Source organism: Alligator mississippiensis, chromosome 8 (assembly GCF_030867095.1).
Source record: "Alligator mississippiensis isolate rAllMis1 chromosome 8, rAllMis1, whole genome shotgun sequence".
Taxonomy (NCBI): domain Eukaryota; kingdom Metazoa; phylum Chordata; order Crocodylia; family Alligatoridae; genus Alligator; species Alligator mississippiensis.
The window spans coordinates 83391353-83417868 of NC_081831.1; the positions used below are offsets into that span (position 1 = coordinate 83391353).

The 26516-nt window shown below is 45.4% G+C and overlaps 1 protein-coding gene and 1 long non-coding RNA gene across 2 annotated transcripts in view; one reads left to right on the forward strand and one right to left on the reverse strand.

The window, feature by feature from the left end:
* Nucleotides 1–26516, forward strand: part of TAF1 (TATA-box binding protein associated factor 1) — a 60237-nt gene that overhangs the window by 31418 nt on the left and 2303 nt on the right. The window contains exons 17-39 of the mRNA XM_014608311.3: nt 84–225; nt 2390–2520; nt 3104–3184; nt 5859–6008; nt 6158–6277; nt 6431–6606; nt 8147–8388; nt 11396–11609; nt 12228–12393; nt 12931–13142; nt 13360–13468; nt 13710–13808; nt 15209–15386; nt 16747–16814; nt 17192–17314; nt 19847–19939; nt 20013–20097; nt 21511–21578; nt 21659–21775; nt 23962–24087; nt 25278–25376; nt 25666–25819; nt 26333–26510. Coding sequence (XP_014463797.1) covers nt 84–225; nt 2390–2520; nt 3104–3184; nt 5859–6008; nt 6158–6277; nt 6431–6606; nt 8147–8388; nt 11396–11609; nt 12228–12393; nt 12931–13142; nt 13360–13468; nt 13710–13808; nt 15209–15386; nt 16747–16814; nt 17192–17314; nt 19847–19939; nt 20013–20097; nt 21511–21578; nt 21659–21775; nt 23962–24087; nt 25278–25376; nt 25666–25819; nt 26333–26510 — 3131 coding nt within the window. The remainder of the gene's footprint in view (nt 1–83; nt 226–2389; nt 2521–3103; nt 3185–5858; nt 6009–6157; nt 6278–6430; nt 6607–8146; nt 8389–11395; nt 11610–12227; nt 12394–12930; nt 13143–13359; nt 13469–13709; nt 13809–15208; nt 15387–16746; nt 16815–17191; nt 17315–19846; nt 19940–20012; nt 20098–21510; nt 21579–21658; nt 21776–23961; nt 24088–25277; nt 25377–25665; nt 25820–26332; nt 26511–26516) is intronic.
* LOC132252187 (uncharacterized) lies at nt 24483–25682 on the reverse strand. The gene is made up of 2 exons (XR_009464042.1): nt 25602–25682; nt 24483–25478 (listed from the first exon to the last, which is right to left on the reverse strand). It is a non-coding gene; the product is annotated as an uncharacterized LOC132252187 (long non-coding RNA).

A 26516-nucleotide genomic window follows, 5' to 3' on the forward strand; every position in this document is an offset into this window, starting at 1 on the left:
CTAGCACTATCTGTAATAAAATTAAGCAAGCTGTTTCTTCACTACATAAATCATACCAGGATTTTTTTGGCTTGGTTTTCTAGGTTTTCATTTATCGCTTGTTCTGGAAGAGCAGAGACCGGCCTCGGAGAATTCGCATGGAAGATATCAAAAAGGCATTTCCTTCTCACTCTGAGAGCAGCATTCGAAAGCGATTGAAACTCTGTGCTGACTTCAAACGTACAGGTAATTTAGAGAATTGCATGTAGAGAACTATTTGCCCATCAGGGTCACCTTCTCTGTCTGCTGTTCCCTTTTCTCTTCCAGGAAACCGTGGAAAGTCAGCCTCTTTCTAGAAGGATACTCTATTTATATACTCTCATTTGCTTAAAATGTGAATTATGGAACATCTGCCATGTGAGGACAGGCTGAAAAGGGCTTGATTTCTTCAGCCTGGGAGATGACAGAGAGGGGATATGATACAATCGTGAACTATGTGAATAAGGAAGTAATATTACTGTGCCTCACAATACACGTACTAGGAATTACCTGGTGAATAAATCCAGCAGTAGGTTTAGACCACACAAGCCAAAGTACCTTTTTATGTAATGCATAATTAATATGTAGAACTTTGCCATACAATGCTAATAGCATAACCCAGGGGTTGTCAACTGGGGCACGTGTACCCCTGGGGGCACTTGGGAAGGCCTCAGGGAGTACACGGAGGAGGTGCAGAGAAGCGGGAGCACTTGGGAAGCAGTGGCGTGCGCTGCTGCCGGAGGCTCCAAGGGTTACGCTGCAGTGGTGGTATGCAGCAGCATGTGCCACTGCTTCCTGAGTACTCCCGTTACACACGCCTCCATGGCGTACTCCCTGGTCCCTTCCACTCCAGAGAAGCGGGGGTCCTCAGCCGTCAGCACCATGCTTCCCCCCCATATTAAAAAAGGTTGAAAACCCCTGGCATAATCCATCTCAAAAAAGGAATTAGACATGTTTAAGGAAAAGACGAATCCAAACACAAATGCAGAAGGGGAAATATAACTGGCTCAATGGCGACGCTGCTGAGAAGGGTTAGAAGTTTTGGTGGAGGTGATTGTGCCATTTCATGGAGCCACTGGTTAGGCTTCACCCGGAGTATTGTATACAGTTTTGGGCTGTGGAGAAGGTGAAGTGGGTGGATAACAAAAACGATCAGGACCTTGGGAGGCAAGCTTTATGAGGAGAGGTTGAGAAAATCGGGTATGTTCGGCTTGGGGAAAAGGCAAGTAAGTGTGGGGGGGCACAATGACAGTCTTCAAATATCTGAAAAGCTGCAGTCAAAAACGGAGTACATGTTACTATTTGCTGCAGGATGCAAAACAATGTTTTTTTTAGTGCAGCAAAATAAATTTAGATTAGATAGCAGGAGAAATATCCTTACTGTTAGAACAGTGGGGCAGTGGGACAGACTGCCCTGGGAAGTTGTGGAATCTTCTTCCTTGGAGGCTGGATCAGCACTGTATCAGCATTGCTCAGGGATGATTCCTATGTTTGTGCAGGGGATTGAACCAGGTAACCCTTAAGGTTCTTTCAGCCCTATGATTCTATGGCGGATTGGTTCCTTGGGGCCATTAAACATGGCAGTTAGGATATGCATCTGGTCAGAAAGAAAGCAGGTGAGCATCGTATCTAAGGGACTCCAGGTGAATCCATTCCATTCCAGCTGTTAATTCCTGTGGCCCTCTGTTAACTGCTTTGTTTATTCCTATTGACATCTTCATCCCACCTTTTTGTCTCTTAGTGGTGTCCCCTTTCCTTTTGCATTTTAAGTTCCTCCCTATTTTAAACCTTTTTCTTTCAGTCAGTCCATTCATAGTATCTGACCAAGTAGGCTATGAGGCAGGGTGAGGCTCTAAGGTACCACTTGCTCTGCTTTCTGCTTGGTGCTGGGAGAAGTTCTTGCTGTGTTAGAGGCATAGTATATCTTAACATCAAGTACAGGTTCTGGCAGTCCGAGTCAGACGCATACCATGCGAGAAATTACACTACTTTTGTTCTTTCACCTTGTAGGGGGTGAGTTCTAGCTTAGATGGCTGCCTGGAGGGGCCTGGCTGGTGAAAAGTAGGAGTGATGCCATTTGGATATAGCTCGTGTATTGCTTGGGATGCTGTATTGAATGTGAAACTTTAATGTTGTGAGGAAGGAGTGGGGATAGGTCAGTGGTCTTTACCTAGGAAGTTTTGATCACAAAAGCAAAGGAAATGAAACAACCAGCCTGACTCTCAACCTAATGATACATCTTGAAGGCAGTGGACTTGAATTTGTTCTGCCTGTGGTTGTTGCAGTTAGGTTCTGAGAATTGCAACGTAGCCAAGACGATGTCATCTGGCACCAGCAAAAATGTCCCCAGTGTTGGATCACTCTTTTTCAGGGATGGACTCAAATTGGTGGGTGTTGAAACCAGACTTCAGATTACCAACAGAGGAGGAGATCAGAGCAATGGTGTCACCGGAACAGTGTTGTGCCTATTACAGCATGATTTCAGCAGAGCAGCGACTGAAAGTGAGCATTGCTTGCAGGCAATATACCAGTGACTAGATAAGTTGCTGGCAAGTAGCCCTTTATAGAGGATGAAGTCGGGGGGCCACCTAGGCTGGGGCGAACTTTGCCAGGCAGTAGAGCATAGCTTTTGAGAAACACCTAGTGTTAGATTCCTATTCTTTCCTGTTTCTTTAGCCTGTCCCTCAACTGATTTTCCTGAAGAATTACCCATTAGTGAGGAGAGAACCCAGAAATCACGAAAGAAGGTAGAGGCCTGCTTGCCCTTGCAGCTCTGTGTACAGCTCGTTGGCTGGCATGTGATGAGGCAGGGCTTGCTCTGAAAGGAGTTGGTAATTTTTTGATGTCAAGAGTGCAGTCTCTGTCTTCAGAGTTTGTTCAGATGCCAGTCAGTGTTTCAGCCTTTTAGTTCTTTTGTGGGGTGGTTCTTTGTCCATTGCATTCCCTGCATTCACGCAGCAGAACCTGTGCAAGGCACTGGCTGACTTTCTGCTAGAGAATTTTCAGGTTCACAATATTCTGCTTTCCCTGACCGTGCTGGCTTTTTTAATAAAGTGGGTGGGGGATGTGATTTTTTTCTTTACAGGATGCGGGTTATGGAGAAAAATCCTTCTTTGCCCCAGAGGAAGAGAATGAAGAGGACTTTCAGATGAAGATTGATGATGAGGTACTGCCAAGGCAAACCATGGAAAGGCTTAGACACCTACCAATTTGTAAACATGTCTAGCAGTTTAAAAAAAAAAAAAAAAAAGGCTATTTCTGGTGAAGAACAGGTTTTTTTGGCCCGGGCTCAGTGTATCAATCAGTTATGTGCCATTTTTGGGAAAACAGACCTTTGCAACAGGTAATTCAGTCTTGGTTTTCTTGAATATTTTTATAGAATCATAGAACAGTCAGGCTGGAAGGGCTCTCGGGTCATGTAGCCCAACACCCTGCCCAAGGCAGTACGTCATAGTTTCATAGTAGGTAGGGTCGGAAGGCACCCGAGCAGATCATCAAGTATGACCCACTGCCGTGGCAGGAAAGAAACTGGGGTCAAACCACCCCGGCGAGGTGTCTGTCTAGCCTCCTTTTAAAGACCTCCAGGATCGGAGCAAGCACCACTTCGCTTGGAAGTTGGTTCCGGATCCTAGCCACCCTGACAGTGAAGTAGTGCCTCCCGATGTCTAGTCTGAATCTACCGTCTGCCAGCTTGTGACCGTTATTCCTTGTCACTCCTGGCAGTGCTCGGGGGAACAGAGACCCCCCCAGTGCCTGCTGGTCCCCCCTGACTAGTTTGTAAATAGCCACCAGGTCCCCCTCAGCCTTCTCTTGTGGAGGCTGAACAGGTTCAGGTCCCGTAGCCTCTCCTTGTGGGGCCTGCCCTGCTGCCCCCTGATCGTGTGGGTGGCCCTCCTTTGACCCTCTCCATGTTGTCCACATCCCTCCTGAAGTGCGGTGCCCAGAACTGGACGCAGTACTTCAACTGCGGCCTGATCAGTGTCGCATAGAGGGGGAGGATCACCTCCTTGGACCTGCTTGAGGTACATCTGTGGATGCATCACAAGGTACAGTCGGCCTTCCTGACTGTGTCCCCACGTTGGCAGCCCATGTTCATTTTGGCATCAATAATGACTCCAAGATCCTTTTCTGCCTCTGCACTGATGAGAAGGGAGTTCCCCAGCCTGCAGGTCTGCTGCTGGTTCTTCTTCCCCAGGTGCAGCACCTTGCACTTGTCAGTGTTTAAACCCATCCTGTTCTCATCCACCCACCCCTGTAACCTGTCAAGGTCCGATTGCAGTCTGTTCCTCCCGTCTAGCGTGCCCACGTTCCCCCACATCTTGGTGTCATCTGTGAATTTGAACAGGGTGCTTTTTGCCCCCTCGTCCAAGTCGCCAATGAAGACGTTGAACAGTGCAGGCCTGAGGACCGAGCCGTGGGGGACCCCACTGCCCACACCCTTCCAGTTCGAATAGGACCCATCCACCACCGCTCTCCGGGTGCAGCCCTCCAGCCAGTTAGTGACCCATTTGACTGTGTAGGTGTCGACACCACAGTCCCTTAGTTTTTTAATGAGAATGGGGTGAGAGACAGTGTTGAAGGCCTTCCTAAAGTCCAGAAAGACTATGTCCGCTGCTACCCCTGCGTCTAAGGATTTTGTGACCTGATCGTAGAAGGCCACCAGGTTGGTCTGACAGGACCTGCCTCAAATGAACCCATGTTGTTGTTCTTGTGTAACCATCATAATCATAGACCTGTGATTATCTAACCTCTTCTTAAACCTTGTGAGTAACCTTTGCCTGCAGACACCATGCACAGTACCCCACTCATCAAAAAAGAACCCAGTTGCCTTAACTTGGCAAAGGTAAAATAAACTGAGGAAGATACTATTAGCATTCTGCCCGCTACAAACTACTACTTGTCCTTGTAGAAGGATATATCTTCCTCTGATGCAGAGGAAGGCAAAACCCTCCATGGTCCATGCCAGTAACACAGTGGGACAAAATTCCATTCTGATCCCAAATGTGAAACTGAGTTGTGGGGTGGTGTCTACTAGTGGTCAACTTCACTATCTAGTTGTTGATAGCTAGGGCTGTTCCTGGAGATCTGTCTAGCCAGAGACCATCAGAGCAACTATGCTTACTCTCCAGGGACACTGCTAGTGTACAGGTTTGTGGTCAGATATAGGCCTGGGGCAGTCTCTCCTCAGTGACCAGACTGGTGTAGGCTTGGGAGGAGTGGGGACGATCAGAAGGAAAGCACCATGGAAAGAGGTTGTGGAAAAGTTGGAGTTTTGGGATATGGAGAACAGACCACATGGGGCTTGCTCAGCACTTAATTACCAGGATGAAGGGAGGCTTAGAAATATGCAAGATGAAAATGGTGGCTCGATGGGATTCTGGTATTGTCTCTGAGAGAGCCTGATGCAGGCATCAGGGTGAGTTTGATGGGACATGACCTCAGGTGTGGTATTGAGGTTGGCCAGTGCAGCAGGAGGAGAACCAGGAGTCCGGTGGAACCAGATGGTCTCGTTTGCCCAGGGACATCTTGGGAGGGTGGTAAAGAGCTGGGAGGAACTGGCAGAGGTGGAGATACAGGTGTGGAGTGTTCAGCATGTCAGGGAATGCTGGTGCATCTGTTCATTACACATTGTATGATCCCAGGTCTTTCTGCGAGGACAGCTCAGATGTGCTTCATTGATTGTCGGTCTTGTCTGTAAAACTCTGTAACTTATACTAGAAAACTTTATTAAGACTGTTTAATTTGCTTGAGTCTTTCGTGGGACCAAAATTGAAAAGGACCGGGGTCTCTTTCTCCGAAGTGGCAGAGGCATGATGTCATGGTCTTCTCCTTTCTGGCAGGTGCGCACAGCTCCTTGGAACACCACACGAGCCTTCATTGCTGCGATGAAGGGGAAGTGTCTTTTGGAAGTGACTGGGGTAGCAGATCCTACAGGGTGTGGTGAAGGGTTCTCTTACGTAAAGATCCCAAACAAGCCAACCCAACAGAAGGTAAATCTATGCCCAAGGCTGGAGTGGGACTGGAAAGGGTAGCTGGAAACCTAGGCCAATTGTGCTTGGGTAGAGAGATGATGTCAGGGTATAAGTACAGGAAATGCTGGCACGTGGGGAGATTCACAGCAGTGTTCTTCTTGGAGCAGGATGATAAGGAGCCACAACCAGTGAAGAAGACAGTGACAGGGACAGATGCTGATCTCCGGCGTCTTTCTCTCAAAAATGCCAAACAGCTCTTGCGTAAATTTGGAGTTCCTGAAGAAGAGGTGAGTGAACCTGCAATAGCTAATGTGCGAAGCTGGGATCAAGGGAGTGGAGGCCGGACTTGCATACAGAAAGAGCTCCACTTTTCTGGCTGCAGATATTCCTTCCCTAGCCCCTGCGTCTCCTGAAGCCCTTTCCATTCTGTCTTTGCCCAGATTAAGAAGCTGTCCCGTTGGGAAGTGATTGATGTGGTGCGCACAATGTCCACAGAGCAGGCTCGCTCAGGGGAGGGGCCTATGAGTAAATTTGCCCGTGGATCTCGGTTCTCAGTGGCAGAACATCAGGAGAGATACAAAGAGGAGTGTCAGCGTATCTTTGACTTGCAGAATAAGTAAGTTCTTATCAGTTGCTTGCAGCTTCTGGCCAGGAGCTCAGGATCCTTTCCTTTTGCTTATGTGCCGTATTGATAAGGACCTACCTAATTGGTGGCGGAAGTGGGCTGTGCACTGGCTTTTTTAATCTTGCAGGTTCCTCTGCTTCCCCCTGTGCCAATTGGCAGAAGGGTTCTGCTGCTCGCTCCTGATGGGCAGGGAGGTGAAAACTGGCTTTAAATTTGGTGGTGTTTTGCCTCCCAGCTGGTCAGCAACAAGCAGCAGGGCCCTTCAGCCAGTCAGCAATGGTGGGGTGTGCGGGGGAAACTGCAGGATTAAAGGAAGTGCTGTGCGGCCCACTTCTGCTGTGCTTTTGGTGGTCCCTACTTATGGTCTTTGAATGCCTGAGACTGGCATGTTGCAAGATAAATGTTGATTCATCTGCCTGAGCCCTGTTAACAAAGCACTTGGGAGGAGGGCTTGATTTTTTGGATGTATTCACGGTCACAAATCTTTTTGGGAAAGACCAGAAATGGCAGCCTGACAGTCCAGCCTGATGAGTGCTATGAGCAACACAGTGTTCCACAGAGCAGCGGCCTCTACGGGTCTATTTTCCTTCTTTCTAGGGCAGGGGTTTGATAATTCTTTGCCCTTTCTCTCTTCGTGGCTACTACTAGCTTCCCATCCTGCTCTGTTACTGCTGCCTTCAGTGTTCACGCCTCCCATCCAAAGTCCTGGCTCAGGAGCCAGGATCAAATTGGGTGAGGGGAGGGCCACTGAGTTTGTGCTGCTTTGAGGGTAGGGGCTGCAGGATTGAGGGGGGAAAATGAGTGACTATCATAAGGTATGGGTGTCTGTTTCAGTCCTTTGAATTCTGCCTCCTGTTTTGGGAGTGGGTAGGGGTGCTGTTGTCAAACTGCTCTCACTTCTGGCACTGTTCTTGTGGGAAGAATTGTAGAGAAGTAGACTTTCAGAAGTCATCTAGCCAAGGTCATCCCTATCCAAACCTGTACAAATCCATGCTCTAACTTATTAGCAAAACTCCAGTCACCCAGAGGGACTGTGGTGCCCAATGTCCTGCTGTGGCAAGGTTGTTAAAATTATGCTCGAGAGATCCAAGGAAGAGGGTCATGCCCCCTGCTACAGAGAAAGGCAAAACCTCTTACAGTCCATACCAGTCGGACAGGGGTTAAAATTCCTTCCTGACCCCAGATATGGCAGTTGGTCTGACCCTGAGTGGAAGGGCAAGACCTAGCCAGGAACCTGGCTTTGGTTCCAGCAGCAGCATCAGTACAGCCCATTCAAAATCCCCAGCCTTGGCTACAGCCAACCCTCAGTGCTTCTGAGGAAGCAGGGAAAAAACTCTGACCTGTAGAAGCAAAAAGGGGGAAAAAAAGTTATTTCCTGGCCCTCGGCTTGTATAGGGTGTGATCTACCCAGATTCCAAGTTCCTACTCCATAGTGCTGTCGTCCAGCCAGGTATCACCCATGGCATGCGGTTAATGGCAAAGCCCTCGTGGCTTTTGAGGTAACTGACTCTGAAGCTATCTCCTGTTTCAGGGTTTTGGAATCAACTGAGATCTTATCAACAGACACGGATAGCAGCTCAGCTGAGGACAGTGACTTTGAGGAGATGGGAAAGAATATTGAGAATATGTTACAGAACAAGAAAACAAGTTCACAGCTGTCCCGAGAGAGAGAGGAGCAAGAGAGGAAGGAGTTGCAGAGGATGCTTCTGGGAGAAGACAGCGGCAATGACAAGGAGAGGAGCAAAAAGGATAGGAGAGACAAAAAAGGATTGTGTGAGTAACTGCTACGAGGGGAGTGCATTTTGGAGGGTTTGTTGTGTTTGCTGGTGCGTGGGGTGGTGTGGAGCTTGGGTCTGGTCCTGTCTCTGGCTGGGTGCTTCAAAGGAAGGTGTAAAAAGCTCATAATGATTCTGTAGTTACGCATATTTGGGGTGGTTCCTGACTAGCTGCAAGCAGTCAGTGTTGATTAGTGTATGACTTAGAGCTGGAAGAGATCTTTTGTGGTCCTTTTCTCACTGGCTTTTATAATCCTGTTTTTAGAAGAAAGTAGTCAAGCTTGGTCTGAGTCTGTTCAGGAATGCCTGGTGTTGCTTGTGCAAGGTCCTGTTAGTCTTGCCTGCTTTCTCTAGGACTTTGTTTAGAAGTAGGATGGCATTTATCCATTCAAAGAAACTTATTTTAACTGGTTATAACACCCTGGAGACTTTCATAGCACAGAGAATGTGTTGGCCATGTTTGATCATCCATATCTGTCATAAAGCCTGTGCTGTATCAGCACAGTTTTAGCACCTGCCCTGCACTGCTTCCTTAGAAAACAGCATCCAGAATACATTCATGCTTGAGGGCTTTTCACACTGCAGGCTGGCACTGTACCCCTGACACATCTCCTTCTGAACCACAAATATGCTTTCTAGCAGCAGAGTTTTTCAGATCAACATTGTTTTGCTCAGAACAGCTGTAACAACTTGGACACTGTTGGATCTGTTACAGATTGCTCTGCCAACATGGGCAGGGAACTCAGATTAAGAGTAAGGCACTCGTTTTTAATAATGAGAGTACTGAGCCACTGAAGCGTCTTAGTAAAGGATATGTTGTAAAGATTTGCTGTCATTTGGTGTCTTTCTAGAAGACATCCAGTTTCTAAAGATGCTCTGTCTCAACCAGAAGTTAGGGGTTTGGGTGAAGGAAATCCTATGGTTTGTGTTTATGCAAGAGGTTAATGCTGTTAGGCCTTAAAAATGTAAATCCATGAAACATATGCTGCAGTTAACAGCAATGTAGTCCCATCAGTGCAAGTCTGTAGTGCTGCCCACACTTCTCTCACACTTGACAATTAAGAGCACTGGTTGTGTTACCTGTGAAGGTGCTCCTTTGTCAGATGCAGTCACACTTCAACTCTGCCACCATTGCTGTCCTTGGGCGAGCCCCAGAGCTGCTCCAGCTGCAGGCTGCAGCTGCGTGGATACCAATGGACAGTAGTGGCAGCAGATGGATTCCTCTTCCTGCACCTACTTCCTGCCACTCCACCACATCCTCCATGGGGTGGGAACAGGTACTGAAAGAACAGCCCTGCCTGTGGCATTGTCGCCACCACAATACCCAGTTGACAATGCAGGGAGCCCCAGAGCCTCTCCTGCCCTCCTTCCACTTGGAGCTGTGAGGAATGGCTGCATGGCCAGCCAGGCTTGGCCAGGGACAGCCATGGTGACACACAGATTCCTTTTTCTGACACCTGCTCCTGGCTAGTGGGGACATCAAGATGAGGGTGGGGAAGGGAGTAGGCACTAGAAAGAGCAACCTGCACGCTGCTCCAGCTGTTCTCCAGCTGCCTATCCAGCCACTCTCCACAGCCCCCGGCTGGAGCAGGGCAGAAGTGGCACTGAGGCTCCCCCCTTGCCCAGGACAGCAGCTGGTGGCCCCCCTCCCCTTCACGTGCCTGGTCTGTTGTGCCCAGTTCTCCGGTGTTCCCTGCCAGCCTGGGGACTTCAGTTGTGCCTTGCCCCCATCCTCCCATAGTCTGGGCAGTGTACTGCACTCACCCACCCCCCTGCCCCTTGAGTAAATCCTGCCACTAGCCCAGCAGGCTAGATGGAGCAGCGCCATGGGCAGTATTTGGCCTGTGGGCATCCCTGGCTCTAAGTGGTTCTATCTTTGTCCGGTTTTTGCTCCTGATCTATTTATAGACAGCAGTAGTGTTCCACCCTCGGTCTGTGTTTTGCCAGGTCAACAAGTCAGCTTCTAGTCTGTTATCTCTTGTAAAACAGGCTCTCCATTTTCACCTCCATCCTCGCCCCAATAGTCCTTTTTTTGGAGTGAATCCAGGAAGAGCACACGGCAACTGCAGAGACTTCCTCAGCCTGACAAAAGGTTTTTAAACCCAAAAGCTTGCTAAAAGAATTTTTTCCAACTATTTAAGTTGGTCTAATAAAAGATATCATATTCACCCAAAGAACCTTGTCATACAGTGGCATTAATTCTTACTTATCTCTTCTGGAAATATCTTGCTTAATCATTCCAAGCATCTAGGGCCTCACCACATTGGTGGTTCGTAATCATCCTTCGTGTACGTGTCAGTCTCCTCCTCTGTTGTTTCCGACTGATGAGTTCCCAGCTTATAGCCTTGATTCCTGTCATTAACTCCTAAGAACGTGAACTTGCACTTTGCACAGTCCCACAGCAGCCCATTTCTTTTGCTCCAGTCCTTGAGGTGCCTTAGTTCTTCCTGCCTGGCTCCCTTTTTCCTCTTTCTCTTCTGCATTGACCAGGACTCCCTGTTTTGTCACCAGTAAGTTTCCTTAGCATATGTTTGCTTCTTGTGCCAAGGCCATTAACAGAAATATTAAATAAGATCAGCTTATTGAGGAACTTGAATAGTAACCCCTCCCCCCCCCAACCTGATGGTTGTGTCGTGTTGAAAAGTATTCTGTCATCTTCCCTTGAGCCAGTTCTTTACCCACCATACAGTTCTTATACCAATGTTCTGCAGATGTGGCTATAGACACCATAACTTAGTTGTCCCTGAATCTTCTGACAGAGCTTCCTGTATGTATGAAATCTTGTGGGCTTTGTTGAGCCAATAGGCATCCTTTTGGCAGGGGGTGGGGGGGAGAGGAGGAGGGAGAGCAATGATGGGTTTCACATTAATACTACATCTTTAAGCAGGAACACAGTTCTGCTCATCTGCCCTTACCTTTGTCAATGATAGGTTGGTGTTGTCTCTTGAGCTGTTCTTACCAAACTTCCTTGCCGTTGCAAGATGCTGAAATAACCTGTCTTGCAGCATCGGCTTCAGGCACTTCAGCAGGCTCTCACAAAGATGATGATACCGCTTCAGTAACCAGTCTCAACTCCTCTGCCACTGGCCGTCGGCTCAAAATCTATCGCACGTTCCGAGATGAAGATGGGAAAGAATACGTGCGGTGTGAGACGGTTCGGAAGCCCTCTGTCATTGATGCCTACTGCCGGATACGGACTACCAAAGATGAAGAGTTCATGTAAGGTCCTAGGACATCATTCCTTTATTTACCTAAGAATGTTGTTGGGATTGCTTGTGGTTCCTGGGCTGGGAAATGGATCTTGTTCCATTGACCCTGGACCTCAGGAGCCTGAGCTCTGAAGTGATCTCTGCTCCTACCAGTGGAATGGGATACATTAAATCCCAAGCCATCATGAAAAGCACTAGATAGTGACGCTCAGACCATGCCTTCCAAGTCATAAGTGGCTCTTTGATTCACCTTTTGTCTTTTCACAGGAAAAGTTGTCAAAGCTTGTTGTATTTAACTGTGTGCACTGGATATGTCTCTTCTACTATAGTAATACAGCACCGTGTGCTCTCTACCTCTGTTGCTTGTGTGTAATGTTAACTAGTGTATTGTAGCTGTTTCCATTTGAACTGGAGTGTTTGCCACAAATCCCTCCAAGGTTTACATGTTGGGGCTTTTGCATTAACTTTGACCTAGTCAGGATGGACTGTTATTGCTCTAAGGCTCTGCTAGTTGGCTGCGTTGACTCCTCCAGGGGGATCCTGTTGTAGGACTCGAGTCCAGAAACAGCAGGTTGCTAGAATGGTGCTTGGCAAAATACAGACCCAGATGGAAAACCTTGTGTTGTAGACGGAAATTTGCCCTCTTTGATGAGCAGCACCGGGAGGAAATGCGGAAGGAGCGACGCAGGATTCAAGAGCAGCTGCGCCGGCTCAAACGAAATCAGGAAAAGGAGAAACTCAAAGGTCCCCCAGAGAAGAAGCCCAAGAAGATGAAGGAGCGGCCAGACCTGAAGGTAATGAGAAACATCAGATGAAAGGAAAAATCTTTCCTGAGGAAGCAAAACCAACTGGAAATGTTCTGACAAACGATCTCTGTAGAGAATAGGGGAGAGAGCCTGTGGATAGATTCTGACAGCACAGGCAGGGAAGTGTACCTCAACTGGCACACGCACCATGCCTAACAGTACTGTAAAATAGTTCAGAATACTCCTTGTGCATTGGTACTGTTGCCAGTGCTTCCACATTATTGCTAAAGGCAGTTGGTATGGTGTGTGCAATAGCCCTTCTGTTCTGCTCTGATATGTACTGGTCCCTTTCACATTTGTCATCTGGAGCTAGTGTCAGGCCCGTGAGAAGCTGCTATATTACCTTTTTTCTGGATGTTTTTGCTTGTAATGATTTGCTATAAGTTTATTTGGCTCAGTACTGGGGTATCTAGATGAAAGGCAGTGGTTTGTGATGTATCGGAGATCAGGCTAAATATTCTTATTGGTTTCTTCTAGTTCTAAGCTCTATGACGACAACATTTTTCATCGTGTTTGTCTTTGTAGTTGAAATGTGGAGCTTGTGGTGCGATTGGGCATATGAGGACTAATAAATTCTGCCCACTCTACTACCAAACAAACGCTCCACCCTCCAACCCCGTTGCCATGACAGAGGAGCAGGAAGAGGAGCTGGAAAAGACGGTCATCCACAATGACAATGAAGAGCTCATCAAAGTGGAAGGGACCAAAATTGTCCTGGGAAAGCAACTGATTGAGAGGTAGGGTGGGAGTGGAGGCCAGGGTGGGTGCTGAGAAGGGGCAGGGGCTGTAGTCGCAGGAATAGTGTGGCTGTGGTATTGTTAACAGTGCAGTAACTCAATTCTGACTGTATAGCATCACAGCGGACGGGGTCAGAGGCATCTTAAGGGGCAAGCAGTCTTGGTGGTGAAAGAGGGGAAGGAAATAGAAGTACTCGTGTTTACTTTTTTTTTCCAGTGCAGATGAGGTTCGCAGGAAATCTTTGGTCTTGAAGTTCCCTAAACAGCAGCTTCCTCCAAAGAAGAAGCGGCGAGTAGGAACCACTGTTCACTGTGATTACTTGAATGTGAGTTCGGGTGTCATTGAATTGATTGTAGCCTCTTTATGTTCTGTTGTCCATATTGACATATTGCTGCGTTGTCCTGTGCATCCATAGAACAGCATGTGAGATGGGTATCTACACGTCTGCCTGTAGAACTCAGTAAACTAAACTTGCAGAGAACTTGTTTAGATTTGTACTTTGTCTCTTGAAAATACCTTAGCTTACTGATTTTTATCTGATTTTTTTTTTTTCTTTTTTTTCCCAGCGGCCTCACAAGTCTATCCATCGGCGACGAACAGATCCCATGGTAACTCTGTCGTCTATCCTGGAAGGCATCATCAATGACATGAGGGATCTTCCCAATGTAAGTTTAGGCCTTGCAAACCAAGGTCTATGCTCTGGGTAGCATGATAGGGACTGGGTTGTCTAGCAGAGACCTGAGGATTATGCAACATCTTTTTCTCTAGCTCTCTCTTTACTCCCACTTCCAGGTCTAGTCAGGCAAACATCCTGTGCTGCTTTATGTTTCCCTCAAGTTTCCCGATTTGTTGTGCTGAATATGGTCTTTAGTAAGAAGAACTGTATCTTGCAGGTGGTGTAGATAGTATGATAGCTTGGTCTTTTGGGAGCAGGGAAAGCAGTTAAGGCTTTTTGGCATTGAAAGGGTATGCATCTCTTCTTGACTTTCCCTTACTGTCATTTGGACAGAAGTGCATATGTATTGGGGGTGGGGAGAAGAGGCAGAGTAAGTTTTGAGGAGGGAGTTTATTTTCTTGTTACTTGGTCTGCCATCTATCACTAAATGTACAAACCATTTGATTTTGTCTCTACCAAAATGATGAGCAGAGGAATAATTCCTAATGTGAATCCTAAGTGTTCTCATTAAACTTCAGAAATAACATCCCATTGCACTTTGGTTCTCTCTTCTAAGCTTCTTCCAGAATTGAACAATGCTACGTTGGTTTATTTTTGTTGTATCCCTGAAAGATTTATCTTTGTAATTGTAAGGAGCAGAGGGTTCTTGACTCCTTTTAATTTAAAATAAATGTTTAGGATTTGTCTATACAAGGAAGTTAGTTTCAGTTCAGATAGGACGTAAGTTTGCAGAAGAATAGCCATTCCTGATTGACTCCCTGTGTGGAAAGCCTATTCTGGAATAATAAATCCTTATTTTGATTTATTTAATGGATTTTAGAAGTAAACTAACCTAACTTGGAAGCTGTAAATAGCTATTCTGGAGTAACTTCCCCTGTGAACAAGACTTTAGAATCAAGAGCACAATTATAGAATAAAACCATGAGGGAAAACTGTGCAGCAGATTATATAGTTGTGTAATTATGTGTGGAGCCTTGGTTAGACCTGTTGTTTCATTATTCCTGTTTTAAGGTTTTGATTTGGAAATGGCTTCAAGCTGTTTGCCAACATTTATGAAAATATGAACTTAAAGTTAATCTCCTAAATCCTTAATTATGATCTCATAAAACTGACTTTGGTGTTGAAAGTGCTAAGTACCTGGTAACTGCTGCTGAGATTCATAGAGGTTTTGCCAGCTGCTTTTCCCCTGTGATAATAGCTGACTAAATTGTGACCGATGACTTAGAGAGACAATACCAGTCACATGATCTCCATTTGTAGCTGAGTGGGACAAAGACACGGTTTCTCTCTCAAACGCTTGTGAAGTGCTGCCTGTCTTGCTTGTAGAAATTACATTTAAGATGATGAGGTTAACGTCATGTGAATGAAGGAACTTTTTGGCATCCATAGACGTACCCCTTTCACACGCCCGTTAACCCGAAAGTTGTCAAAGATTACTACAAGATCATCACACGGCCGATGGATCTACAGACCCTGCGTGAGAATGTCCGCAAGCGCCAGTATCCATCCCGGGAAGAGTTTCGAGAACACGTGGAACTGATTGTGAAGAATAGTGCCATGTACAATGGTAGGAGGCTTCCTGAAACGGAGCTTCTCCTTTGCTATTTTGGTGCTGTGGTGCATGGGAGGGAATCGCCTTGCACTCTGCAGGGAAAAGGTGAACCAGCTAACTGCTGAAATGGCTAGGGTGAAAATAAGGGGTTTGGTTTCTTTTCCTTCCTCAAATGTATCAGGAGTTCAGTAAATGTGAGTCGGCATATGAGTGGATGAGAAGAGATGACTAAAATCTATCTGTGATCACTGAGATGAATGCCTTGGTTAGTGAGGGTATAATGAACACTTGTCATTAGGGGTCAGATTGGGGTGAGGTGACTTGGTGATGGCACCATGTCAGATTGCTTAGAACCCAAGCACTGGTGAAGCCTGAATGAGGTGAGATAGTATAAATCGTCATGAAACAATCATCCTTCTCTCTCCTTTCGTACTCAGACTTCTGGTAGTGGTACAGTGTTGGTGCTCACACTTACAGTAGTGTGCATCAGAGTCGGTGAATCTCTTGAAGTGAATGGGGGCAGTTCACACTCTGAGCTGTTATTTCACCCACTGCAGATTTAGGCATAGTAGTGAGTTGCATCTGGTTAATTTTTTTTGTAATGTTCCCCTCCCAGCCAGAAGGACCGGAAACTTATTTCTTTAAAACATTATATTTTATACCATAATGTGCAGCTGGAGGTGAAAGTGGATGCAAATAAAATGCACTATGGCTAGGTATAGATGTTCAACTCCTACTAGGAGAGTCACTGTTCTCCTGGTAAAAATCACAAGGGTGAGGACACTTGAGCGTTTTCTCCCAGAGCATAAATGTTAAGTCAATCCTGGGAGAGTTTCTTTTAGGAGACTGAATGTCTGCATGCTTTCCTTCAGCTTGAGGAGTGGAGCCAGGGGGAAAGGCTCCCATACCTTCCAAAGATGGTGGTCACTGTTCCAGAGAAGGTCCAGGGGGCAGCTGCTCCCACCTGTTCCATAAGTCAGGAAGGGTGGGCTGGAGCAGCCACCAGCTACTCCCCATCTGCTTCTTACACTGGAGTTCCAGTGCGAGAAGCAGGCAGGGGCTTTGCCATACCACTCCCTTTGGGAGTGGCTACTGGACACTAGGAGCAATGCTGCCTACTTTTCTGCCCCCATCTTTTTTCCACATCCCCTCTGCTTCCCCCCACCAGCTGCTTATTAAGGGGAAGTTGCCCAGGGGGGAAATGAGCTGGGAAAAGTGTCCCCAAGCTTGGCTCTGGACTGCACTAACTTTTAAATCTTAAGATGACAACGCAAGGTGGGTAATGGTGACAGTGGTGCTGTGTCAGTGATTCTCCCCCCAGCCCCCAAAACTGGAAGAGAGACCAGGTTGCATCACTGAACTTATATATTTGCAGGGCCAAAGCACTCACTGACCCAGATATCTCAATCCATGCTGGACCTCTGTGATGAAAAACTGAGAGAGGCAAGTCTTGTTACATTATTCCTGTGGGAACAGAAGGAAGCAGTGAGCAGGAAGGGTAGAGGGCAAGGGATGTGGGAAGGCAGGTAAGAGTTTAGGAGGGGAGTGGGAAGAATGAATGGGGTGAAAATCCTTTTCTCTTTTGGCTGCTTGTATGAATTTTTTCTCATGGAGTAGTTATCTCACAATTTTACCTGGGGTTCTTTCTCAAAGATTTGGTGCTTTTCCTGTCCCCTACTTCTCATGGGCTTTTGCAGTGGGCTGTTGTACAGTTTTGTGGGTACATCTCTCTAATTAGCCAGGTGATACCTACCTCTTCATGCAGTTTATTTTGGTGGTGTTGAGGAATCAGTTATTGATATCCCTTAATTTCATTTCAGAAAGAAGATAAACTGGCTCGTTTAGAGAAAGCAATTAATCCCCTCCTGGATGATGATGACCAAGTGGCCTTTTCCTTCATTTTGGATAACATTGTCACTCAGAAGATGATGGCAGTTCCAGATGTATGTGACTGAAGTGGGGGGGGGGGTGCATGTGAGAGAGACTGAGTGAGAGAGGGAGGGAGCACTCAAGCAGGTATGTAGCAGTACTACCAAGCTTGGAGGCTGGAGAAATGAATTTTCAGTGGATGGAGAGCTATATACACTTATGATGGTGGCTCACATGCCAGGTAGATGTTTCCATTTTAATGGCTTTTGTCACAAAAAGTTGCAACATAACCAAGAAGGGCTGTATCAAGATGTCCTCTTGAGATTTGGTGATCCACACCTCTTCACTTTATTCCTTTCTTTGTTGTTTAAAGCACAGGACTTGGAGCTGAGACAGATTTAACCCCAGCTCTGCTACTTGCAGCCTGTACTGTTAGTTAACTCGTTCTTTGTGCTGCTTCGAGTCTGGTGGTTGTCACCTTAAAACTATGACTCCCACTGAAAGATGTTTTTGCAAATGCAGAATACATTTGTAAAAATGTAAAAGGAATAGTCCCTAGTTGGTACTAATAAAAGATACCCGATATACCAAAAGAACCTTGTCTGCCAACAGAATAGTACCGTATTTACTCAAGTACAAGACATCTCTCCAGTTTTTCATATAGTTAATTGGGCGGAGCCCCAGCAGAGTTGCCAGTGCTTCAAGCCATGGTGACCCTGTACCTCAGCATTGCTCTGTGTGTGTGTGTGTGTGTGTGTGTGTGTGTGTGTGTGTGTGTGTGTGTGTGTACTCCAATTACTGCCCCCACCCCACAAAGGATCCATGGGCTGATGAGCCCTGCACTCATGATAGAATCGAGTGTTCCTTTAGAATCATAGGAAGTTAGGGCTGGAAGGGACCTCAGGATGTCACATCTAGTCCAACCCCCTGCTCAAAACAGGACCAACCCAACTAGATCATCCCAGCCATGGCTTTGTTTAGCCAGGTTTTGAAAACATCCATTCTTGTCGTGAGTCCTGGGATCCTCCAAAAATGTATATGCAGATGAGGTGCAGGGCAGTCTGATCTGACTCCACATCATGGAGGGCAGGACTACACTAGTCATATGTGACAGGCTGAGAGTGGGGGAGACAGGAAATCTGGGTGAATTATTTTGGGCTCTGTTTGGTGATGTTTACCAGACATCGCAAGCTGGTGCAGGAAACAGGAATGATTGAAAATGGGAAAGAAAGGTGAAGCTCAGCTGTGGGAATGAAGAGGAAGTCAAAATGTAGTGGCGCACCATGACTTGAAAAAGAGTCACTGCTAAGGGGGACTGAGCACAATGGGCACTACCATATACCTTATTCAGATAAGATGTATTGGTCTATCTTTGTGGTAGATTCCCATCAGTATATTAAATGTAGCAAGGGGAGGGTGTTAGGGCTGGCTCTGGTGTTCCTTGTCCTGACTTGATATTGCAGTACCTCCATGCCCAGTGCCAGTTCCCTGTGGAGTGAAAACCTGCTGGTGGTTTGCTTTCGGGGCCCCACACACACAAAAAAAAGATTCATGTAAGCATGTTTGCCTAAGATGAGCCATGTATTTTTTTTATAGTCGTGCTCAGCATTGGGTGTTTGTAATCAGCTTCGTAGTTGGTTTCCATTTCTGAAAACATGCTACTTGGGGGATCAGTTTAATGATAGACAATATATTTAATGAGGTTTCACTGTATATAAATGCAAGACAAGGGGCAAACCTTGTCCTGTATTTGAGTAAATATGGTAACAACACTTTGTACATATTGTAGATAGTTCTTTTCATCTTTGGATTTCCGGATACTTTGTGAAGGCAAAGATAAACTTATAGGTGGCAGCTAAACACAAAATTACTCTGGAAGTAATTAGTCCACATGCAAAGTGGCATAAGTTTAATTGATGTGAAATCACACTGTTAGTTAAATAAGTACAGCTCTGTGTAGAACCAGGTTTTCAAGTCACTGTCCTACTTGTGTTGTACAAGCAGATAGGGTAGTTTTAAGATTAGCAAGTGCTCTAATGTGGTATGCAAACACAAACAGATGCCAGGCCACCTTATTTCCTCTCAGACTTTGCCATATGTTTCCTGGTGGCTGTTCTTTCATCAGGCAAGTATTCCTTTCTGAAGTTGATTTAGTATTAGGAATATTCCTGTTCCTCCATAAAGCACCCTACTGGTAGTTGCTTGAGGGTATAGAATTAGCTGTTTTTACTCCATTGAGTCTATGGGGAATTAATGCTCTTGATAGGCCTTCTAGTTGCGATTTTGAAGTTAACAGTGAAATGAAATAACAAAGCCTGGTGTGTGAGAGCTGGTTTGCGTGCTTTCTTGTCTTTAACTATTCTGCTCTTTTAATAGATATTGAAAGACATAACCAGAAAATTAACATATTTTGTAGCTCTTTCAGTCCTCTGTGTCTTTGATTCCTGCTAAGGCTAAACAGTTGGAAGCTGGAATTTGTATGAGAAACATTTCCTCTCTGGTCAATCTATACCTCTTCCTGAAGATTACTTTGGGAGACTTCTAACCTAGATCTAACAGTTTTTTACAAGGAATTGTCCTCAGTTACTCTGTTTTATTTCCTGCAGTCTTGGCCGTTTCATCATCCGGTTAATAAAAAGTTTGTTCCAGATTATTATAAGGTGATTGCCAATCCAATGGATCTGGAGACTATTCGAAAGGTATGTACTTTGCATTAAGAACCCTTTAAGAAAGTGTTTATGTTTGTATTACTTACCATTTAATCTCTTCCAGAATATTTCCAAGCACAAGTATCAGAACAGAGAGACCTTTCTGGATGATGTTAATCTCATTCTTGCCAACAGCATTAAGTACAATGGTAAGCAATGTTTAATATCCCCCGTCCTTGTCCTTTCCTGAAAGCAGTGTATTGGACCATCACTGAAGCTTACAATCCTGCAGTATGTGTTACTGACCACCCTTGAGTGGCCAGGGCAGCATCTAGATTAGTTAGATGAGCGAAGAGCTGATCTGGAAACTGTACGTAGTCTTTCTGTTAACTCTGTTAGTTTCCCCAGATTTTGCGGGACTTCCACGTAAGGAAGGGAAGTAATTCAAGATGCTTTCATAAAGTCACTTAATTTGGGTAGATATAGAGTTTGAAATGACTTGGGACTCCTCCCCCCCCCCTTTTTTTAATGATAAATGCCATGTTGACAGCATTCGCTTAAATTTCTGCATTGGGTAAGTATCAGGCAATAGAATAGTTTTCAAAGGGAAGTGAGTAGTAGAAGTCCCACACTTAAATTCGTACAACTTTAGGATAGGATCAGTTGCCCCCCACCCCCACTGCACTGGGCTGGGTCAGCCCTCCCTTCCATTCCCCCTCACTGCAACAGATCACCAAAACTTCTTAAGTGGTCCTCCAGCCCAAATAATTGCCCACCCCTGTACTAGATGATTCTGGGTAGTCAAATACTGAGATGACAGAGAGGAGTTGCAGAAAAGTCTTGCCAAGCTGAATGAGCAGGCAGAAAAAAACAGTAGATGCACTTCAGTGTTGACAAGTTGGCAAGCATGGGGGAAAGTAATCTGAAATGTAAGTATGCAATGCTGGGTTCAGAATTAGCTGTTATGAGGGGCGTTATGGTAGAGGTCTGTAAAACCATGAAGTGTGAGAACAAAATGAATATGAAACTGTTTTTAAACAAGTCTCACAGGACTAGAATTAGGGGATGCCCAGTGAAATTAGTAGGAGATAAGTTTAAACCTAACAAGAGAGAGTGCTTTTTACATAGTGCATAACTAATTTGTAGAATTCATTACCACAGGAAGTTATAGAGGCAGAGAATATAGCCAGGTTCAAAAGGACTGGACAAATTCATGGTTGATAGATGTTAATTAAACTATTAAACAGAAGTCAGGGATTTTCTAGTGTCTATAAATCAGTGGTGGTGGATGCTAGGGAGGGTATGATAGGGCATAAATCAGTCCAGATATACCCTGCTCATATGCTGTCCCACAAAAAGTATCCGCTACTGCCAGTGTTGGAGGTGGGATACAGGGCTAAATGCACCATTCATCTGACCTAGTATGAAACTCCTACTGTCCACAGTTTTGAGGTGTTCTTCATCTCAGCTGCTGGAGAATTTACTTTTTAAATGTTCTTCCAAATCTAAAAGGTTAGCATGGGAAGGCCTCTTATTTGGGTGGCTTGAACACATTGGTGCTTCAGTTCCTGAGGCATCACTGATACGTTGGACAACTTGAGGAGGTGTGGTTCTTGTTGCAGGACCTGACAGTCAGTACACAAAAACGGCTCAGGAAATAGTGAACATCTGTTACCAGACGCTGGCTGAGGTACGTTGCCCGCTCTGCTGTGAAGTCTGAGTAATGCATTTCTGGTTTTCTACAATCCTGATGCATGTTTCCCTTCTTAGTATGATGAGCACTTGACACAGCTGGAAAGAGACATCTCTACCGCTAAAGAAGCAGCACTGGAGGAGGCAGATTTAGAAAGTCTTGACCCTATGACTCCCGGTCCCTACACACCTCAGGCAAGTGTAACAAAGCAAGATTTTGCTGTTCCTATGTCTGTCATTAACGGTTTGATCCAAAGGAACCTCTTGTTGCCTGTCCCTATTTCTTGCAGCAGTTACTGACACATGGCTGTTTGATCATCTAGGCCATTTCCAAGAGTCAGAGCAGGATTATTGTTTACTGCACGCACCGGAACGCATGTCCAGCCTAGTTCTAAATAGAGTAGGCTGCTTCTAAATGCACTTGAAGAGAATATTCCACACCTGAGTGCGTCTGTCAGGAGGCTGCTGCATTTACTTCTTGCTTTTCATTAATGATATGACTCATTGTTATAGCCACATGTACCTCCCTGAATTCATCTCTTCAGACCTCGAGTTTATGGGGTGTGTGCCCCCATATTTAATTGTTGTTTAGTCGAGCCTTATACATAAAACTCTTTCAATTTGTCCTCCATAAGCCAGTCCTTTCAGCCTCCTGAATTCTTTTTTAATTAATTCTGGATACCTGAAACAGGAAGAGCTACAACCCCAAACACAAGCAACTTACTACGCTGGTTACAAACTGAGATACGCGAGTGGAGGGGTTTAGCTGAGAGCTGATTGGCAGCATTGGGGCTGTCAGTAATAGTCAGAGATGGGCAGAGAAGACCGAAAAAGACATGAGACAGCAAGAAAAGCACTACGAACATGACCTTAAGAATTTTGGGTAGGGTGCTGGCTGGAAAGAGGCTTAAAACTGAGTAGAGAAACTGCCTCTTCACTTGTGTCCTACAGTGTTGAAGAAAATGTGACGGTATTCTTTGCATTCCTGTTTGTTTAGATATTTTACCCTCAGCTTTTCCACCTAATGAAAACAACCCTTTCGAATTCTGCAAAGCCCTTGATTTTACTGTTTTGTGCCAGAGATATCTACAAACAGATCATGTTCTCTGAGTGTGTTGACAGCCTAGGTCTATGCCTAATGTAGTCTGATATTTCGTTGCCAAGCTTTGATTGCTTGGGCTGAAAATTTCCATGCTGAATTTTTTTAAAAAGCATCAGCAAAAAGAATTCAGCTTTTTCCAAGAACGAGATTTGGAAAAATGTGTATTACTTTGCCCATATTGAAAAAAATTCACAGCTAGTTGGCTGAAAGTTCAGATGCCTCCATGCTTTGTAACAAGGACTTGACTTAAAATGTAATGATGGGGGAGGGTCATCCTGGTATTACGGGTGTATCTTTTGCTGTTCCTCTGGAAAACATGCCTAAGTTGGGTCGAGTTCATAAGTCTTGGGGGGGGAAAAAAAAAATCTGTCCCCACATGCTCAGTGGACATTGTTTTAGAGAACTTAGCTGCTATGTGTTGAAGAGTGCTGCACGGCCTAAGCAGGACTCTCCCTGCAATTGATTTTCCTGCTGCAGATAAGTAGCTTCTTCCTTTACGTAGATCTAGATTGACTATACGTGGAACATTGCATCTAATTCTGGGTGCTGCAATACTAGGAAAATGGAAGGACAGAGTAAGTTTGGTGATTGAGTTAAGGGCCTGTGCAGATTATTCTAAAAAGGAAGTTAAACATTCAAGTTAGGTGAAGCCATTGGGGTGTATATGGAGTATTTGGAGGTAATGGACCACAAGTGTTCTTTGGGTATCTAGTCCAAAACAGGGAATAGAAATGATTGCAGATAACAGGGAAGGAGATTTAATTAGGAGTGATGGATGGATTTAAGAGGGGAGGATATTTAGGCTAACCATGGGTCACTTCCTGGCAGTGGGAAATCTCAGGTTGTGGAACTGTCTATAAAGGAAGTTGCTGAAGTCCCAGTTATTGAAACATTTAAAACAAGATTAGATGGTATGTAGGCAGCTGAGAACCATTGTGATTAGTCGGGGAAGGAGAGAGAAAATGCCATCTGTCTTCATATCTAATATAATCTCCACAACAGTTTATTTCTATTTTCTGAATCTGTCCATTTTTTGTAATAAGATTATTCCTATAGAAGTAACAAGTTGTGGGTTCTTTTACCATTTTTAGTCCAATTTTTTTCTTTTTCCTAGGAGTAAATTACTATTTCTGATTATTATAGTGTTTTATACTGAGAACTAAACGCATGCATTTTTTAAGCTAGTGAAGTTCCAGTCATGCTTTCCTCCTGAGGTCTTCTAAAGCTTTGATTTGGCTTTTGAGAGAGTTTTTGTTTCCTGTTTCCTCATGTACTTTAGCCACCAGACTTGTATGATACCAACACTTCCCTCAGTATGTCACGTGATGCTTCCGTCTATCAAGATGAGAGCAATTTGTCTGCCATGGATACTCCTACCACTACCCCAGAGAAGCGGGGTGCCCAGGTCAGATTTCCTCCATTCTTTGGTAGAGAGCTAGGTTATATAAGTGCCTTTTTCTAAGGAGGCAATTACTCTGTGGGACCCAGAGGGGAAAAAAAATATCTAGCTTTCACCTGGAGGTGGAAAGCCTTTGAGAAAATGGCATGCTTTCCTTCCTTGTGGTCATTGTAAATGAGACAGAAACACTGGAAAAAGGCAGGTGTGTGCAAGGCCACTGGCAAAATATGTTTCTCTGTGGCTGTGAAGAGTAAAAAGTGATAGGGGACTGTCTAGGGCCACAGGCCTTCGTTTGCTGTAGCGCTAGGAAAACAGGTAACCTGGTCAGTCCTGCTGCAGAGCCCTGAAAGTCGGTGCCCTTTAGTTTTGAATAGGGCAAAGGAAGAGTAATTTCCATGGGGTGGAAGATGATAATTATTTTATTGTGTTGAAATGCACAAGAGGACACATTTGTTGCCACACTCTTATATTTAAAAGACGACAATGGGGGAAGCAGTGGGGATTAAGGATCACAATGCATTTCCAAATTAGCTATGGTGACGCTGGGAGCAAGTTTTGCTAGGTTTTTTGTTTTTGTTGGTTCCCTCCCCCCCAATTAGAGGCTAAAGATGGAGCGAGGGAGGATGAAGAGGAGGATAAATTTAATGGAAAAACCTGGGTATGAAGGGGGAAGAGGGCATTGAGGAGAAAGAAAGAGAGGGCAAATGACAAGAGCAGAAAGAGTGAGAATAGCAACAGAGCAACTGATGGAACAGGCAAGGAAGAAAGTTCAGTGCAGAATGTAGTATCGCTCGTATCTGGGGTTCTAAAATGCCTCCTAGTAAGCAGTATCTGCACCTCTGGGGACAGAATCTGTGCATGTTTTCCCATGCATGTGGCTGTGGCTGTAAGCTGCTGAACCAGCCTACTGACTTTGAGGAAACGAGGCCCAACCACAAGTTCTCCTAGGACAAATTGCCCATCCTGTAATAGCTAGGAAGTAGAGAGGAATGCCTGCCTCGCTTTCTTGTGACCTCCTTAGAGAAGAGTGTAGCAGAAGCATCCAGGAAACAGATTTGGTTAGGTCTTGAAGTTCTTAGGAAAAAGAGTCCCTGTTCCCAGGGTATACTTCTATTGTGGTCTGGATGTCAGTCAGACTCTTTCTTCTGACACTAGTGCCTCCCTCAATGGTGTTGCTATTTGTGTTCCTCATTCAGATGCGCCAGGGACGAGGTAGGCTGGGCGAGGAAGACTCTGACGTAGATATTGAAGGGTTTGATGAGGATGATGATGGGAAACCTAAGACTCCAGCCCCAGTGAGTATATTTACAGAAATCCCATCTGTAGTCCACTTTGTTGATCTGCATCCTCATAGTAGAAGACTCCATAGTGCAGGGCAAGTCTGCTGGGTCTGGCACCTGAGTGACAACAGAATTCACAGCAGTGATTAATGAGATTTATCTGTGGTCATGAAACAGTCAGCATAAAAACAAATGACTGAATGTATTGTTCATTAATTGTGTCAATTAGTAAGCATGTACCGGCTCTGGCAGTAGCTTATGTGATTTTTTTTGACCTGTGCCATTCCTGTTGTGTGTGACACAGGAAGTTGAAGATGCAGATGGTGACCTTGCTGATGAAGAAGAAGGCTCAGCCCAGCAGCCTCAGGCCAGTGTTCTGTATGAAGATCTGCTCATGTCAGATGGAGAAGATGATGATGATGATGGGAGTGACGAAGAAGGCGATAATCCTTTCTCATGTATGTTAGGGTCTTGACGTCAAAGGTCTGAGCAGGAAATGGCTGTTCCCATCCCAGCCAACCTCCCATGTCCTTTGATCACTGTAGCATATATTCTGGCCTGGGATAGTAGATATTCAGGGTACTGAGGTGACAGAGACCAGATGTTTACAGCCCAGTTACCTACTAGATAACGACAGCAAGCAGCAAGTTGCATGAATTTTGGGTGTAAGCCAAGATGAAGTGGAGTAGAAGTGAAATGTGTGGACTCAGGAAACAGAAGCTTAGGCAGGATCTGACGTTTCTGATTGATAGGGGAGCTCTGAAGGATGGAAGGGAAAAGACTGAGGCTCAGGTCGGTTACTGGGGTCACGTGGAGCTGGACTGGGCCAATGGTGTAATGAAAACACAAGTGATTTAGATGGGAAACAGGACTTTTTCTTGCTGTTGAAGCTTTTGGCTGTTAAAACGGGACTGAGAATTAGGTCATTAAAAAGAGGTCAAAAGTAATCGGCAAGTCTCTTTGTTGCACAGCTATCCAGCTAAGTGAGAGTGGCAGCGATTCGGACGTGGAGTCCAATGCAGTGAGGCCCAAGCAGCCTCACGTCCTTCAAGAGAACACACGTATGGGCATGGACAATGAAGAAAGTATGATGTCCTATGAGGGAGATACTGGGGAGACATCTCATGTGATGGAGGACAGTAATATCAGGTAATC